The 13,183-nt window shown below is 42.7% G+C and overlaps 1 protein-coding gene across 8 annotated transcripts in view; it reads right to left on the bottom strand.

Annotated features, from left to right (window-relative positions):
- Positions 1-12,593, bottom strand: part of LCOR (ligand dependent nuclear receptor corepressor) — a 137,297-nt gene extending 124,704 nt beyond the window's left edge. The window contains exons 1-3 of one of the 8 annotated variants that reach the window (XM_053207728.1): positions 12,445-12,582; positions 11,349-11,422; positions 10,976-11,040 (exon numbers count right to left, since the gene is read on the bottom strand). In XM_053207728.1, the coding sequence (XP_053063703.1) occupies positions 10,976-11,021 (46 nt within the window). In that variant the 5' untranslated portion in view covers positions 11,022-11,040; positions 11,349-11,422; positions 12,445-12,582. The other 7 variants (XM_053207729.1, XM_053207723.1, XM_053207724.1 and 4 more) reach the window with 7 other exon arrangements.
- Positions 12,594-13,183: the final 590 nt, after the last annotated feature.

Below are 13,183 nucleotides of genomic sequence, written 5' to 3'. Positions count from 1 at the left end.
TGAGCCAAAGTCAGATGCCTAACTGACCGAGCCACCTAGGCGCCCAATAGAGCACAATTCTAGTACCTCTTAAAAAACTGTTGGAAATTAACCCATATTATTACTTTTATCCTGATGTATTCTCTTTCCAGAACAGAAACCAATCTAGATAGAGTAGCTAACATAGTATCATAAAAATAGTACTGTCAAAGATAACTTATCAATAAGTAAATAATAAGTAAAATTTTAGTACTCTGGCCATTAAACTAAGTCATTTTTAAAAGACGTAGACTTTATTAAACACTCATAGAAAAATGACCAGCTTGGAAGTTTTTTTCAGTAACTAATCACAAAGATTTATGAACTTCTTATTCCCTAACCCATAATTAAAATACCATCGTATTGTGATCAGGATAAGCTAATCAATGCTCATTTATACAAATTAAACGTTGTCCACTTACTAGCTGAATAAAAATTCACATTACCTAACACTTATGACAAGATTAGAATTTATACCATTAATCATGCAATGAAAAAAGCCTCATTTCAACACAGGGACACAGTCACAAACATTCCCATTCCTCTCATTTTTTATTCTTAGTGAAGGCAAGAAATTTCCCATTTTATTTTGATGGGAATTTCTCCCCATTACCTTTGTCATAACATCTTCCTACATCTACTAATGAAGAATTCTATCTAAGATCAGTGATGTTTGAATTACCAAAACAGAGTGTTTTTAAAAAGATTTTAAGTAATCTCTACACTCAACGTGGGGCTCAAACGTACAATCCTGAGATCAAGAGTTTGCACATTCTTCCGACTGAGCCATACAGGCACCCCCTAAACAGTGTATTATTTTTAAAATTTGCCAAATCATTCCTTCTCCTTCTCAGTAGTTATACACAACTCAGCAACTTCCCTTTCTAGCACACATTTAAAAATATTTATTGCCAACTGCATCAAATCTAAATTACAGGAGGTTAAAACTGAGAAGGCATGTGACTAAAATCCAGGAATCCAGAATCCCAATCTGCTTTACCCTGTTTGCCCTTCCCACAACCCTTGAGGTTTCTAGGAAGGATATGTATAGAAGAAAAGGCCAGACACCTACACACTGTTACTGTAAGGCTTCTGTTACAAACTTCAAAGTGCCTTGAACAAGGCCAGTCCACATGGAAGCCTCATCAAACTGAAGGCCTAGAATCAGTATCACTTTGATTGTTGGGACTTTGCTGCCTTTCCTCTCGTCAGCCTATGCTCAAATCTCAGCCAATGGTGAAGAAAGGCCAAGTCTAGCAACATATGAAGAAAAACTAAGCCAGTGGAAACATTCAGCTGTAGAAACCTACTTAGCTCTGAAGATCACCGACAAAACTAAAAAAAATCAAGAAGGAAAAGAAAAACCAAACAGGAGGATAATGCTAAAGAGAAAGGGGAAAGGCATTCCAGGACAGAGAACTGGAAGAGTAATTATGTTACCATTTATGGTAAGACTGCAAGCAGAGAAACCATTAATTCTTTAATATAAATCAAATTAGCAATCAGTAGTTGTAAACAAAGAAAGAGGGGACAACTTGGTGGAACCAAATAGGAAAATCTAAAAGAAGGGCATATGCTTGAATGTTTAAGATTAAAGAGCACAGGGGGCACCTGGGTGGCTCAGTCAGCTGGGCGTCCGACTTCAGCTCAGGTCGTGATCTCACGGTCCGTGGGTTCGAGCCCCGCGTCGGGCTCTGTGCTGACAGCTCAGAGCCTGGAGCCTGTTTCAGATTCTGTGTCTCCCTCTTTCTCTGACCCTCCCCTGTTCATGCTCTGTCTCAAAAATAAATAAATGTTTAAAAAAAAAAAAAGATTAAAGAGCACAGGCTTTTGATTTCCAATCCTGGGTCTACCACTCTTTAGCTAAGTGATCATGAATGAAACCTTAATCTTTCCAAATCTGTTTCTCCACCTGTAAAACAGATAGTAACATCAAAGGGATCTTGTTTGGCACAGTAAAAGCTCAGTATCTGTTAGCTTTTAAAAAATATTAGTAGGAGCGTCTGGGTGGCTCAATTAAGCATCCGACCTCGGCTCAGGTCATGATCTTGCAATCTTCACTCATGAGTTGGAGCCCTGCATCGGACTCTATGCTGACCGCTCAGAGCCTGGAGCCTGCCTCGGATTCTGTGTCTCCCTCGCTCTCTGCCACTTCCCCGCTTGCACACTGTCTCTCTCTTGCTCAAAAATAAACACTAAAAAAAATTTAAATTAATAAAAAACAGTAAAAGAACAAAAACTTGTCTCCACTACACTTAGATACCTTATTTCCTTAAATTTACATTGGGGATGGGAGGTGGGAAGAGGGAGACCATACTAAAAGGTTGCAAGATAAACCATTTGCAACCATGTTGATGGAACTGGAGGGTATTATGCTAAGTGAAATTAGTCAGAGAAAGACAAATATCATATGACTTCACTCATATAAGGACTTTAAGATACAAAGCAGATGAACATAAGGGAAAGGAAGCAAAAATACAAAAACAGGAGGGAGATAAGACATAAGAGACTCTTAAATATGGAGAACAAACAGACGGTTGCTAAAAGGGTTGTGGGAGGGGGAGGGATGGGCTAAATGGGTAAGGGGCACTAAGGTATCTACTCCTGAAATCATTGCTGCACTATATGCTAATTTGGATGTAAATTTAAAAATAAATAAATTTTTAAAAAAGTGTACAACAGAAGATTCAATAGTAAATATGATGCCTGGGATTTACTTCAAAATAATCCAGTGGGAATAAAACAATGGCCATTAAATGATGTAGCTGGGGTATTCACTGTCCTTTCTACTTTTGTATATGTTTGAAGTTTTCCAAAATGAAAGATTTTTTAAAAATTCTTTTCCCTGTAATTAATATGGCTGAACAAGAAAACAAATTCTAGCATCCTTTCTACCTTTGACAAATCATGAATCTGTAAGATGAAAAGAAAAAGAGCAGGAGAACAGAAATACAGAGGTAAATACCTACAAATGACCTAGAATATATGCCTACATTGATTGTGAGGAAGGATTCAGGCAGGGGCCCACAAATACCCATACAACGGAGAGAACAGAAATGTTAAAAACAAGATCATCCAACATATCTTAGTTTAACAAACTCAACAATTCTCTCTTCTACATACATTGTACACTTGCTTTTGAAATTTGTATAAACCAATAATTATTTAAGTAGTCTCTACACCCAGTATGGGGCTCAAACTCACAACCCAGAGATCAAGACTCACATGTGCCTCTGACTGAGCCAGACAGGGGCCCCTAAACGAATACTTCTAAATATACTAGTGGAGCATACTACTTATAAACTAGATGTGAATTCTGTTGTAAAATAAAATATATTTCATTATGGTAAATTCACATTTTCACATGTAGGATTTTCTTTCACAAAGCAAGATACACCCTATAGATCCTTTTAAAATTAGTTTTTCTTCCCCTTTACATGATGAGTTTAGGGGAGGTAGAACATGCCTTTACTCTCTGGAAACCTCTAAAAAAGTCACTAAGAAAAACATACAAAATAGCCATTTATTGATGATGATGATAAAATGATTCAGATATGGGGTGTCTGGGTGGCTCAGTTGGTTAAGCCTCCAACTTTGGCTCAGGTCATGATCTCACAGTTCTTGAGATCCAGCCCCGCGTCGGGCTCTGTCCTGACAGCTCAGAGCCTGGAGCCTGTTTCAGATTCTGTATTTCCCTCTCTCTGCTCCTTCCCCACTCGTGCCCTGTCTCTCAAAAATAAATAAACGTTAAAAAAAAAAAAAAAAAGATTCAGATTTTATGAAAAGCTAACAGATACCAAGTAACAGTCACAGAGTGAATGAAAATGCTCATCACACAATAGTTTTCTAATAACAGTAGCTCTCATGAAGTAATATGGTATTCACATCCTATAACCCCAAAATAAGTCTTGATGTGTTACGGTAGTTTTCTAATAACAGTAGCTCTCATGAAGTAATATGGTATTCACATCCTATAACCCCAAAATAAGTCTTGATGTGTTACGGTATTTAACAGAGGCAGAAAACTACTACGTAACTTCCAACAGCAACTGAAGCAAGTTAAAGAAAAAGTTTGCTTCTGGAAGAGTTTAATTCTGTTTTATTTTTACCTATTAAGTTAGGTAAATATTTCAAAAATTGAAATATCATACAATTATTCCGGTGGGTAGGAGGAAGCATTTATGCTGAGGGAAATCCCCTGATTGCTTCAACAAGAGTTGTTACTCAATGTTTCCCAACTATTATTTTTTTTAATTTATTTTGAGAGACAGCGCACGTGCACATGCACAGGATCCCCTGGGTGGCTCAGTCTGTTTAGCATCTGACTCTTGATTTTGGCTCAGGTCATGGTCTGTTTGTGGGATGGAGCCCCGTGTCTGGCTCTACACTGTCAGAGTGGAGCCTGCTTGGGATTCTCTTCTTTTTCTCTCTCTGCCCCTCACTCCCTCCCTTCCTCTCTCCCTCTCTCTCTCTCCCTCAAATAAATAAATGAAGCTTTAAAAAAAATTTTTTTTTAATTTTCAGATACACATTACCCAAAACTGGATCATAAGAACTTCATTATCATAAGGGCACTCAATAAAAACTGGCTTTACACATAACTCCTAACTTTACACATAACTTTACATATAACCACATAACTTCCTTGGATTGCATAATAACATTCAGAAAACTGATTATGTGATAAATCCAAAGAATCCATATTTCTCTTTAACAAAAGATAAATAAGCATGTGGAACTAAAGGGAGAAAAAAAAAGACAAAAATTACAAGGTGTCAACCATACAGCCTTCCTAACATACCCCTCACAATCCATTAAGTAAACAATTCTCAGACTAATTCTGCCACCTACCTTCCAAGCTTCTCAATTTCACACCCCCCCCCTTTTTTTTAAGTTTATTTGAGAGACAGAGACGGGGGGGGGGGGGGCGCACACACACAAGCAAGGAAGGGGCACAGAGAGAGAAAATTCCAAGCGGTCTCCATATTGTCAGTGCAGAGCCTGATGCGGGGCTCAAACTCACAAACCATGAGATTTCAACCTGGGACAAAATCAAGAGTCAGACACTTACTGACTGAGCCACCCAGATGCCCCTCAATTTCATCTTTAAGACATCATTACACTTGACACTTTATGATACCATATCTAACCAACTCAAAAATCTGAGAAACTGACGCTAATCACAAAACTCAAAACAGTCTTTTAAAACATTTAGCACCAGAAAATAAAATCATGTAGTAACTTACAATAAATACAACCCATCGAATATGAGTTTCATAAAACGCAACCAACTAATGCAATTTAAAATTTCAAAAATCCTGCTACTGTATAGATTTCTCTCACTACTCAAACTTAGAAACAATGAATTCAGACAAAATATCTATACAGAGGTTTCCCTCTTTGTTATTTACTATCCAAAACTCAAGTACAGAACAGATTTGAATAATGTGGTTTGCCACATTATCTGAACTTGATATATGAACACTCACTATAGAAAAGCAGGAATTTGGGGGCACTTGGGCAGCTTAGTTAAGCATCCTACTCTTGATCTCAGCTCAGGTCTTGATCTCAGGGTTGTGAATTCAAGCCCCAGAAATTCCAGGCAAGAATTTTGAAGATTAGGATACAAAGTATGTTATGACACAAAATAACCAACAATTTTGGGGTGACTGGCTGGCTCAGTGGTAGAGCATGTGACTCTTGATATTGGGGTCAGGAGTTCAAGCCCCTTGTTGAGTACAGAGATTACTTTTAAAAAGCCATGCACAATTTTAATAATTCATAGAAAAGAACGTTAAAGCAGCCTTCTGAGTAATTTTAGTTCTCTCCTTTCACTTTATTCCCTTTATAAGGTATACTGCAGTTTCCCTTCTGATCTGTAATTCTTTTTTAAGTTTTTTTGTTTTTTAATTTTGAGTGAGAGAGAGAGGCAGAAAGAGAGAGAGGGAGGCAGGGAGCAGCAGAGAGAGAGAGAGAGAGAGAGGGAGTGAGAGAATCCCAAGCAGGCTCTGCACTGTCAGCACAGAGCCTGATGTGAGCTTGGAACTGACAAACCAGGAGATCATGACCTGAGCTGAAACCAATAGTCAGATGCTTAACTGGCTGAGCCACCCAGGCGCCCCTGATCAGTAATTATTCTTAAATTGAGAATTTGAGAAAAAATATTTGCAAATCATACACCAATGTGGATCTAGCATCCAGAATATACTCTTATATATCAACAATTAAAAAAAAACTCAATTTTAAAATGAGCTAGGGATCTAAAAACACATTTCTCCAAAGAAAATATACAAATGGCCAACAAGCATGTGAAGAAATGCTCCGGGTGCCTCGAGGTGGCTCTGTTGGTTAAGAGTCCCACTCTTGGTTTCAGCCCAGGTCAACGATCTCATGGGTCATGAGTTCAGGCCCAGCATCAGGCTCCATTGTGACAATGCAAAGCCTGCTTGGGATTCTCATTCATATTCTCTCTCTCTCTCTCTCTCTGCACCCCACCCCCCACTCACGCTGTCACTCTCTAAGCTTTAAAAAAAAAATGCTCAATATCACCGATCACTAGGGAAATGCCAATAAAAACCATGACATACCACTTCAGACCTACCCACTACAAGAACTATAATCAAAAAGACAGATGATAACAAGTGTTGACAAGGAGGTGAAGAAACGAATCCTCCTATGTTGCTGGTGGGAATGTAAAATACTGCAGCTAATTTGGAAAACAGTTTGACAGTTCCTCAAAAAGTTAAAAGTTTTCACATGACCCAAGAAAAGTGAAAACAAATGTTCATAGCAACATAATTCATAATAGGCAAAATGGGCAAACAACTCAAATGCCCATCAACTGACAAACGATAAACACAGTATGTCCACACAATGCAATATTATTTAGCCATAAAAAAGAAAAGTGAGGGGCACCTGGGTGGCTCAGTCAGTTGAGCATCTGACCTCGGCTCAGGTCATGATCTCATAGTTGACGTGTTTGAGCCCCACATCGGGCTCTGTGCTGACTGCTCAGAGCCTGGAGCCTGCTTCAGATTCTGTGTTTCCCTCTCTCTCTACCTCTGCCCTGCTCATGCTCATGCTCTGTCTCAAATATAAATAAACATTAAAAAAAATTAAATAAGTGCTGATACAAGCTACAACATGAATGAATCTTGAAAACATGCTAAAAAGCCAGACGCAAAAGGCTATGTATTGTATGATTACATTTATATTTAATGTCCAGAATCGGCAAATCCACAGAAACAGATAGACTGGGGGATGCCAATGGCTGAGGCACAGGACAAATGGAAAATGACTGCTAATGGGTATGGGTGTTCTTTTTTGGGTATTGAAAAGTGTTCTGGAATTAGTGATGTTTGCACAATGTAGTGAATAAACTAAATTCATTGAACTGTATACTTTAAAAGAATGAATTTTATGGTACATAAATTATATGTCAATTGAAAACAAAATTCAGCGTATGAGCCACTGTACTTGGGATACTTCTTGCAGACAAGAGACAATCAATAAAATGAGCTAATAATTCACTCTGGAATAATCCCAAAAGCAATGTGCAACTGTAAGGAATAGTAAAAAGATTTTTTAAATATTCACAAAGAGTAAAAGATAATTTGGAGGTTAGTGATGGTAAATTTTTAACTTGAAACTACAAAAACAACAGCTTTGTTTATTCACATCTAGCCAATGTCCAGATTCCATATAGCATATGGGCAGACATAAAAGAATTAAGAATCAACAGAAGGGCGCAGTGGCTCGGTTGGTTGAGTGTCCGACTTCGGTTGGGGTCATGATCTCACAGATCCTGAGTTTGAGCCCCGCGTCGGCTCTGTGCTGACAGCTCAGAGCCTGCTTCGGATTCTGTGTCTCCCTCTCTCTGCCCCTCCCCCGCTCATGCTCTGTCTCTGTCTCTCTCTCTGAGATTAAAAAAAACATTAAAAATAAAAAAAAAAAAAGAGAGAGAAGTTCTGAGGCGTATCAAAACAAATCAAACCCCTTTGCTGAGCTTCACAGCCAGTTTGCAAACCAGGAAAGAAAATCAATCTTGTTATTTCACATACACCTTTATTTGCCACAAAAAAACACTTTTCAACTGTTTCCAAATACCAAATGCACCCTCTAAGGATGAAAATTTGTCAATAGTAAGGATATTCAAAGCATACACACACCACTGGTTTTAGGCAATTCCAAAAATAGGTTTTGTGTGATGAAATAAAGTATAGCCTCCAAATGAGTTTATGCCGAAGACACTGTTTTGGATAACAATATCATCCCTGTTAAGGTGATTTAAAAAACAATATAGTTGTTTTGTAGTCATTGGTGAGTTCCACAATGGAATCCTCAAATAAAGGAAACATTCCTCCTCTGAGCTAAGGACAGAAATGTATTATAAACCCCAAGGTGCCTAACAAAGAGACCCCACTTTAACCTGCAGTAGAAAACCTTACACCCTACCTTTGCAAAACTATCACCTATACATCCGCTACATGAATCACAGACTGTAGTTTAAATAGACTTAAACAGTTTAAATTCATTCTCATCCTTTGCCATTTTTACTTGTTTCTCATGAAAGAAATGCCCGCCACATCAAAATGAAGCAAAAATTTGCCACCTTCTTCATAAAGCCTTCCTATATCATCTCAAGAGATTTCTTTCACTTCTAAACACTCATAGAACTTTCTTGCGCAACAATATGGTATATTTTGCCTTATACTATTATTGAATACACCAGATCTTCTCTATGTACTAAAAGCTCCTGAAGGTCAGGGTAGCTTACCCAATACTTTTGTCTACCCAGTGTCAGGTACAAATTTAAATCAAATAAGTACTCACCTAACTGCCTTTCATTCCTAAAAACAGCATTAATACAAGCAGCTACAGAATTAGGTGGGTGCTTGGAAGTGGCAAGTCCCCACACATAATGAATGCTTAATTCTCTGAAAGAAATTACAAGTCATCCAGTGTAGCCCCATAAGGCTAAAAAATGTTTTTTAAATGCCATTATTCAGACACTTCCTAGAACTAACTGCTCCAGCTACAAGCACATTTGAGGGAATCAGAACAATTTGAAATGACTGTGTAAGTTAAAAAGACTTACTATGCTATCCTTTTTCAGCCAAGCCAGAGCTAACCTGAAATCAACAAAACTTTCCCTACACTGGGAAGAGCTTTTTGAGAATACAGCAAGGATGAGGAGCAGCCAAGCAATAGTTTACAACACACCAAGCAGCAGAGAGAACCTCAATCTTCCTGGAATATGGACTACCAAAGTCCCAGAGGACATCTCAATAATCACCTGGTTACCAAATACCCATTTTGATCATAATCACTGTCTGAAACTGCTACTAATTCCAATACAAGTGAAACCTAATAGAAACAAAACACCTCCACAATCCCAATGCATCCCACCAAACAGCCCCCCAAAATAGAAGAATTTGATTTTGGAAATAAATGCGAATTCATTTTTAACCCAAAGACTGCTACCAATTAAATAACATTTAGAAACCAAATGACCCTAAAGCACTAAGACAATCAGTCAACAGAATCACACAGAAGGTTAACTGTTCAGAACCAATCTCATTAAAATAAACGAGTAAACGAGGAATTATTACATTTGCTAGTGACAAAGTAGTTGCCTTTTGCACTAAGAATCACTGCTGGCCTTTTTAAGTATAGAAAGTTAACACTACAATTGATTTACTTAGAACGCTTCTCTTAAAGAAATTACACATAATAAAAAAGAAAATATGAATCCCAATTAATTGATTTTAGCTGGGAGACTATCAACTGTGTATTACTGCTCTGCACTCTGGACTTTAAATACCTCCTGAACTTTACTACATTGAAAGTGGAAATTTGGATTTAAAACTATGCTTTAAGAAACGGATGACCAGATTAAAATCCTCCTTCAAAAAATGAATCAAAATTTGATATTCAATTCAGATATTTACCAGACTTTATTAGTCATTGAAGGAAAAAAAAAAAAAAAAGATGCTGTCAAGCAGCAGTAAGTAACCACAAACACTAGCAAGGACAGATAAAAAGGGAGCCTGAGGCAGAAGGCAAGGATTCAAAGCAAACAGAATTAGAATAAGATAAACAACTCATTAAAACCATCTTAACTAACAGTAACTTTTAAAACAGTAATCTTTTAAAACCTAAAAAGCCCCACTGAAAAAAAAATCATGAAAAAAGTGAAACAAAAACATGAAAAAGTCTTCAAAATGATTTCAGTATATTCACAATTCTGAAAATTCATTAATTTCACGCTTCTCAAAAGCCACATGCCTTTCATATGATGGTTACAACTAATAAGTAATTCATAAAGTGCTTAATCTGACATAAAATTTTAGCAAACGTATGATAGGTCTGAAAAAACACAAGCAGAGACAGAATAGAATAAATGATAAATGACAACCAAAAGGCTTTCTAGAGGGCAGAGGTAGGCTTGGATTGGTAGAAAGAAAATTTTTAAATATATCCACAAGTCAAATTATACCAAAAAATTGATTCGTGCCTTTATTACTTACACAGGCACGTTTTAAGATGTACTTTTAACCTGTGGACAACCAAAGTGGTATCAGATACCTTAAAGCATTACCTATGTTAATTTTGATGTTACAGTCTAAATCCTTAACAAAATTCACATGTATCTTTATAATGAAACACTGCAGAGATGGAAGGGCTTACATTCCCTAGGTAAAGGTTACCTTACGTTTCACTTAAAGTTTCAGTTTTGCTTTTTAATCTATTACAGAAAACATCTCTTATGGGACACTGTAAAGGACATACCCTCCTGTCAAGCCAGAAAGCTCAAACACAAAGACACTGAGCTAACCAAGTGCTGTAATTCTTCCAAACTGAGCCTCTCCACACCCCCTCCACCCTTCCCCCCAACAGATATGTCTATTAAATCAGTGTCTGTTCTCCCCCTCGCACAACAAAGAGAACTTCTCACCGCATGAAATTGCCGCTGAATGGACACCAGAAAGCAGGATTTGCATAATTCCTTCCAACGAAACCCTGTCGGGAAGGAGGGGATGAGGGGACCGAGCGAACGGACAAAATCTCCTAGATTCTGCTGTGGAAGACCTGGTTCCCAAGAATATTCCCCACGGGGGGAGAGGGGGAGGAAGGGGCTGGAATTCTGCGCCTCCCCGAGAACTGGGCCTGGGGGACGGAAAAGCACGAGAGAGCATTTCCCCACACAGCAGCAGCACAGAAGCAAAGATGGGGAAATAACAATGCTGGAGGACAGGAGAGTCAGACACAAGGATGGACTGGGGCTAGGGGGCGGCGGGCGGAGCGGAGACACCACACGGGCCACTTACTTTTTGGAGGGGGGTTAAATATATGAGTTAAGCCCTTATGGTCCCGCCGGCCGCCGCACAGAGGGAAACGGGACCTTGGGAGAGAAAAACAGACAAAACACACAGTGTGAGAGGCGCAGCTCGGCCGCCCGGCCCCTCCCGGGGCGCCCCCGTCCACACTCCCTCCTGCCCGTGGGGGAAAAAGCCACCCGAGGCCCGGGAGGCAGGGGGAGGGGGGGTGCGGCGAGGCTCTCGGCGAGGCGGCGGCTCCGGTAAATCCCCTAAGGGGACAAGAGCGACCCCCGCTCCAGCTTCCCGGTCGGACCCGGTCCCACCCCCTTCCTCCCCGCCGCGCACACACCGAACACAAATACACACACACCGACCCGAGCGTCGAGGATTAACTCCCCGGCCGCCACCGCCACCGCCGCCCGCAGAGGAAGTGCAGCCGCTGCCCCCCGCGGCCATGACACCCTACTTGGCTCGGTCAGGCGGACCCGGGGCCTGTGACAGCTCCGGCTCCCTCCGCCCCCATCTCCACCTCACGCCTCGCACACGCCCGAGCGCCGGGCGCCCGCCCGCCCGCCGCCGCGCGTGCACGCGGGGAGTGGGGCGCGCGCCGCCGTGCGTGGGGGAGGGGAAGCGCAGGAGGGGTAAGGCGCCGGCCAGAGCGGAGAAGGGGGCTGAGCCAGGGCCCAGCACGCCCCCGCCCCCCCCCCCCGCGCGCCCGGCTCCGCAGGACCGGAGGCGGCGCCCCCAGTCAAGCGGCAGCGCCGCGGGGCGAGTCTCCACAATAAGCCGTCGGCGGCGCCGGGCCGCCGGGCGGGGAAAAGGGGAGGCGGGGGAGGGAGGGGGCACGCGCTCCCGCCCGAGTGCCCGCCCCGGGGAAGGCGCGCGGAGGGGAGGGGCTGGCGCGCGCGCTCAGACCCGAGCGGGGGAGAGCCCGCCCGGAGGTCGCGCGCGCCCGCACTCCGGGGGGTGGGGGAGGGGGACGCCCGAGCCAAAGAGGGCGGGCGGGCCGGAGCAGCAATTCCCTCCGTCCCGGCTCCCTCCCTTGTCCGGGGCAGTCGGTGGCGTGGCGGCCCGAGGGCCGGAGGCGGCAGGGGGAGGGTCTCACCTACACAGTGAATGAGCTTGTGGCGCCACGAGTCCAGTTCTTGCCGAAAGCCGCGTCTCTCAACGGAGCATTGCTGCCGCCTACACACCCTCGCCATCTTCTGCCGCCCGCCCGGCCCTGCCTCCGCCGCGGCCCCGCGCACGCCCAGCCGCGTCGCCCGGGGCCGCGCACGCACCCGCGGCCTGGGCGTCGCACCTCCCGCCGGGGGCGGCGCGGGGGCAGGGCCGGCCTCACCTCGCCGTGGCCCCGGCGTCGTCCCGGGGGCGGACTGGCAGTGCGTCGGCCCAGCAATTGGCACGGCGCGGGCGCTCGACTACGGTCCTTGCGTTCCTTGGCCGCAGCCGCCGCCTGCTCTGGCGGCCCAGGAATGCCCCTTCCGGGAGCAGGAGCTCGCGCCCCCCCCCCCACCGCGACCCTGCACCGCCTCCGCACTGTACCCCAAGGCCACGGCTGCCCTTTCCTCTCCCTTCCCTGGACTTTGTGTTTCTTAAACTAGCCCCAGTTATCATTTCTAACCTGCCTATCGCCCGACACCAACTGTTGCGAGTTCCGTGGTAACTGCTTCTCTAAACTTCTCGGCCGAAACTGCTCCTCTCGGGAGCCTGTTTAAAGAAGCCGAGTTAAGAGTAAATGCCCGATGCCCGTGGAATCACATAGCCCCAAAGTTGTAAAACGTGAGAAGGGTGTAGTTTATTAAGTCATTGGAAGTCTTGGGCAACGTTCGTAAACACAGTAAAAA

The sequence above is a fragment of the Acinonyx jubatus genome, chromosome D2 (assembly GCF_027475565.1).
Source record: "Acinonyx jubatus isolate Ajub_Pintada_27869175 chromosome D2, VMU_Ajub_asm_v1.0, whole genome shotgun sequence".
Lineage (NCBI taxonomy): Eukaryota > Metazoa > Chordata > Mammalia > Carnivora > Felidae > Acinonyx > Acinonyx jubatus.
The sequence above is the reverse complement of the archived record's forward strand: the minus strand, read 5'-3'. Positions and strand labels throughout refer to the sequence as shown.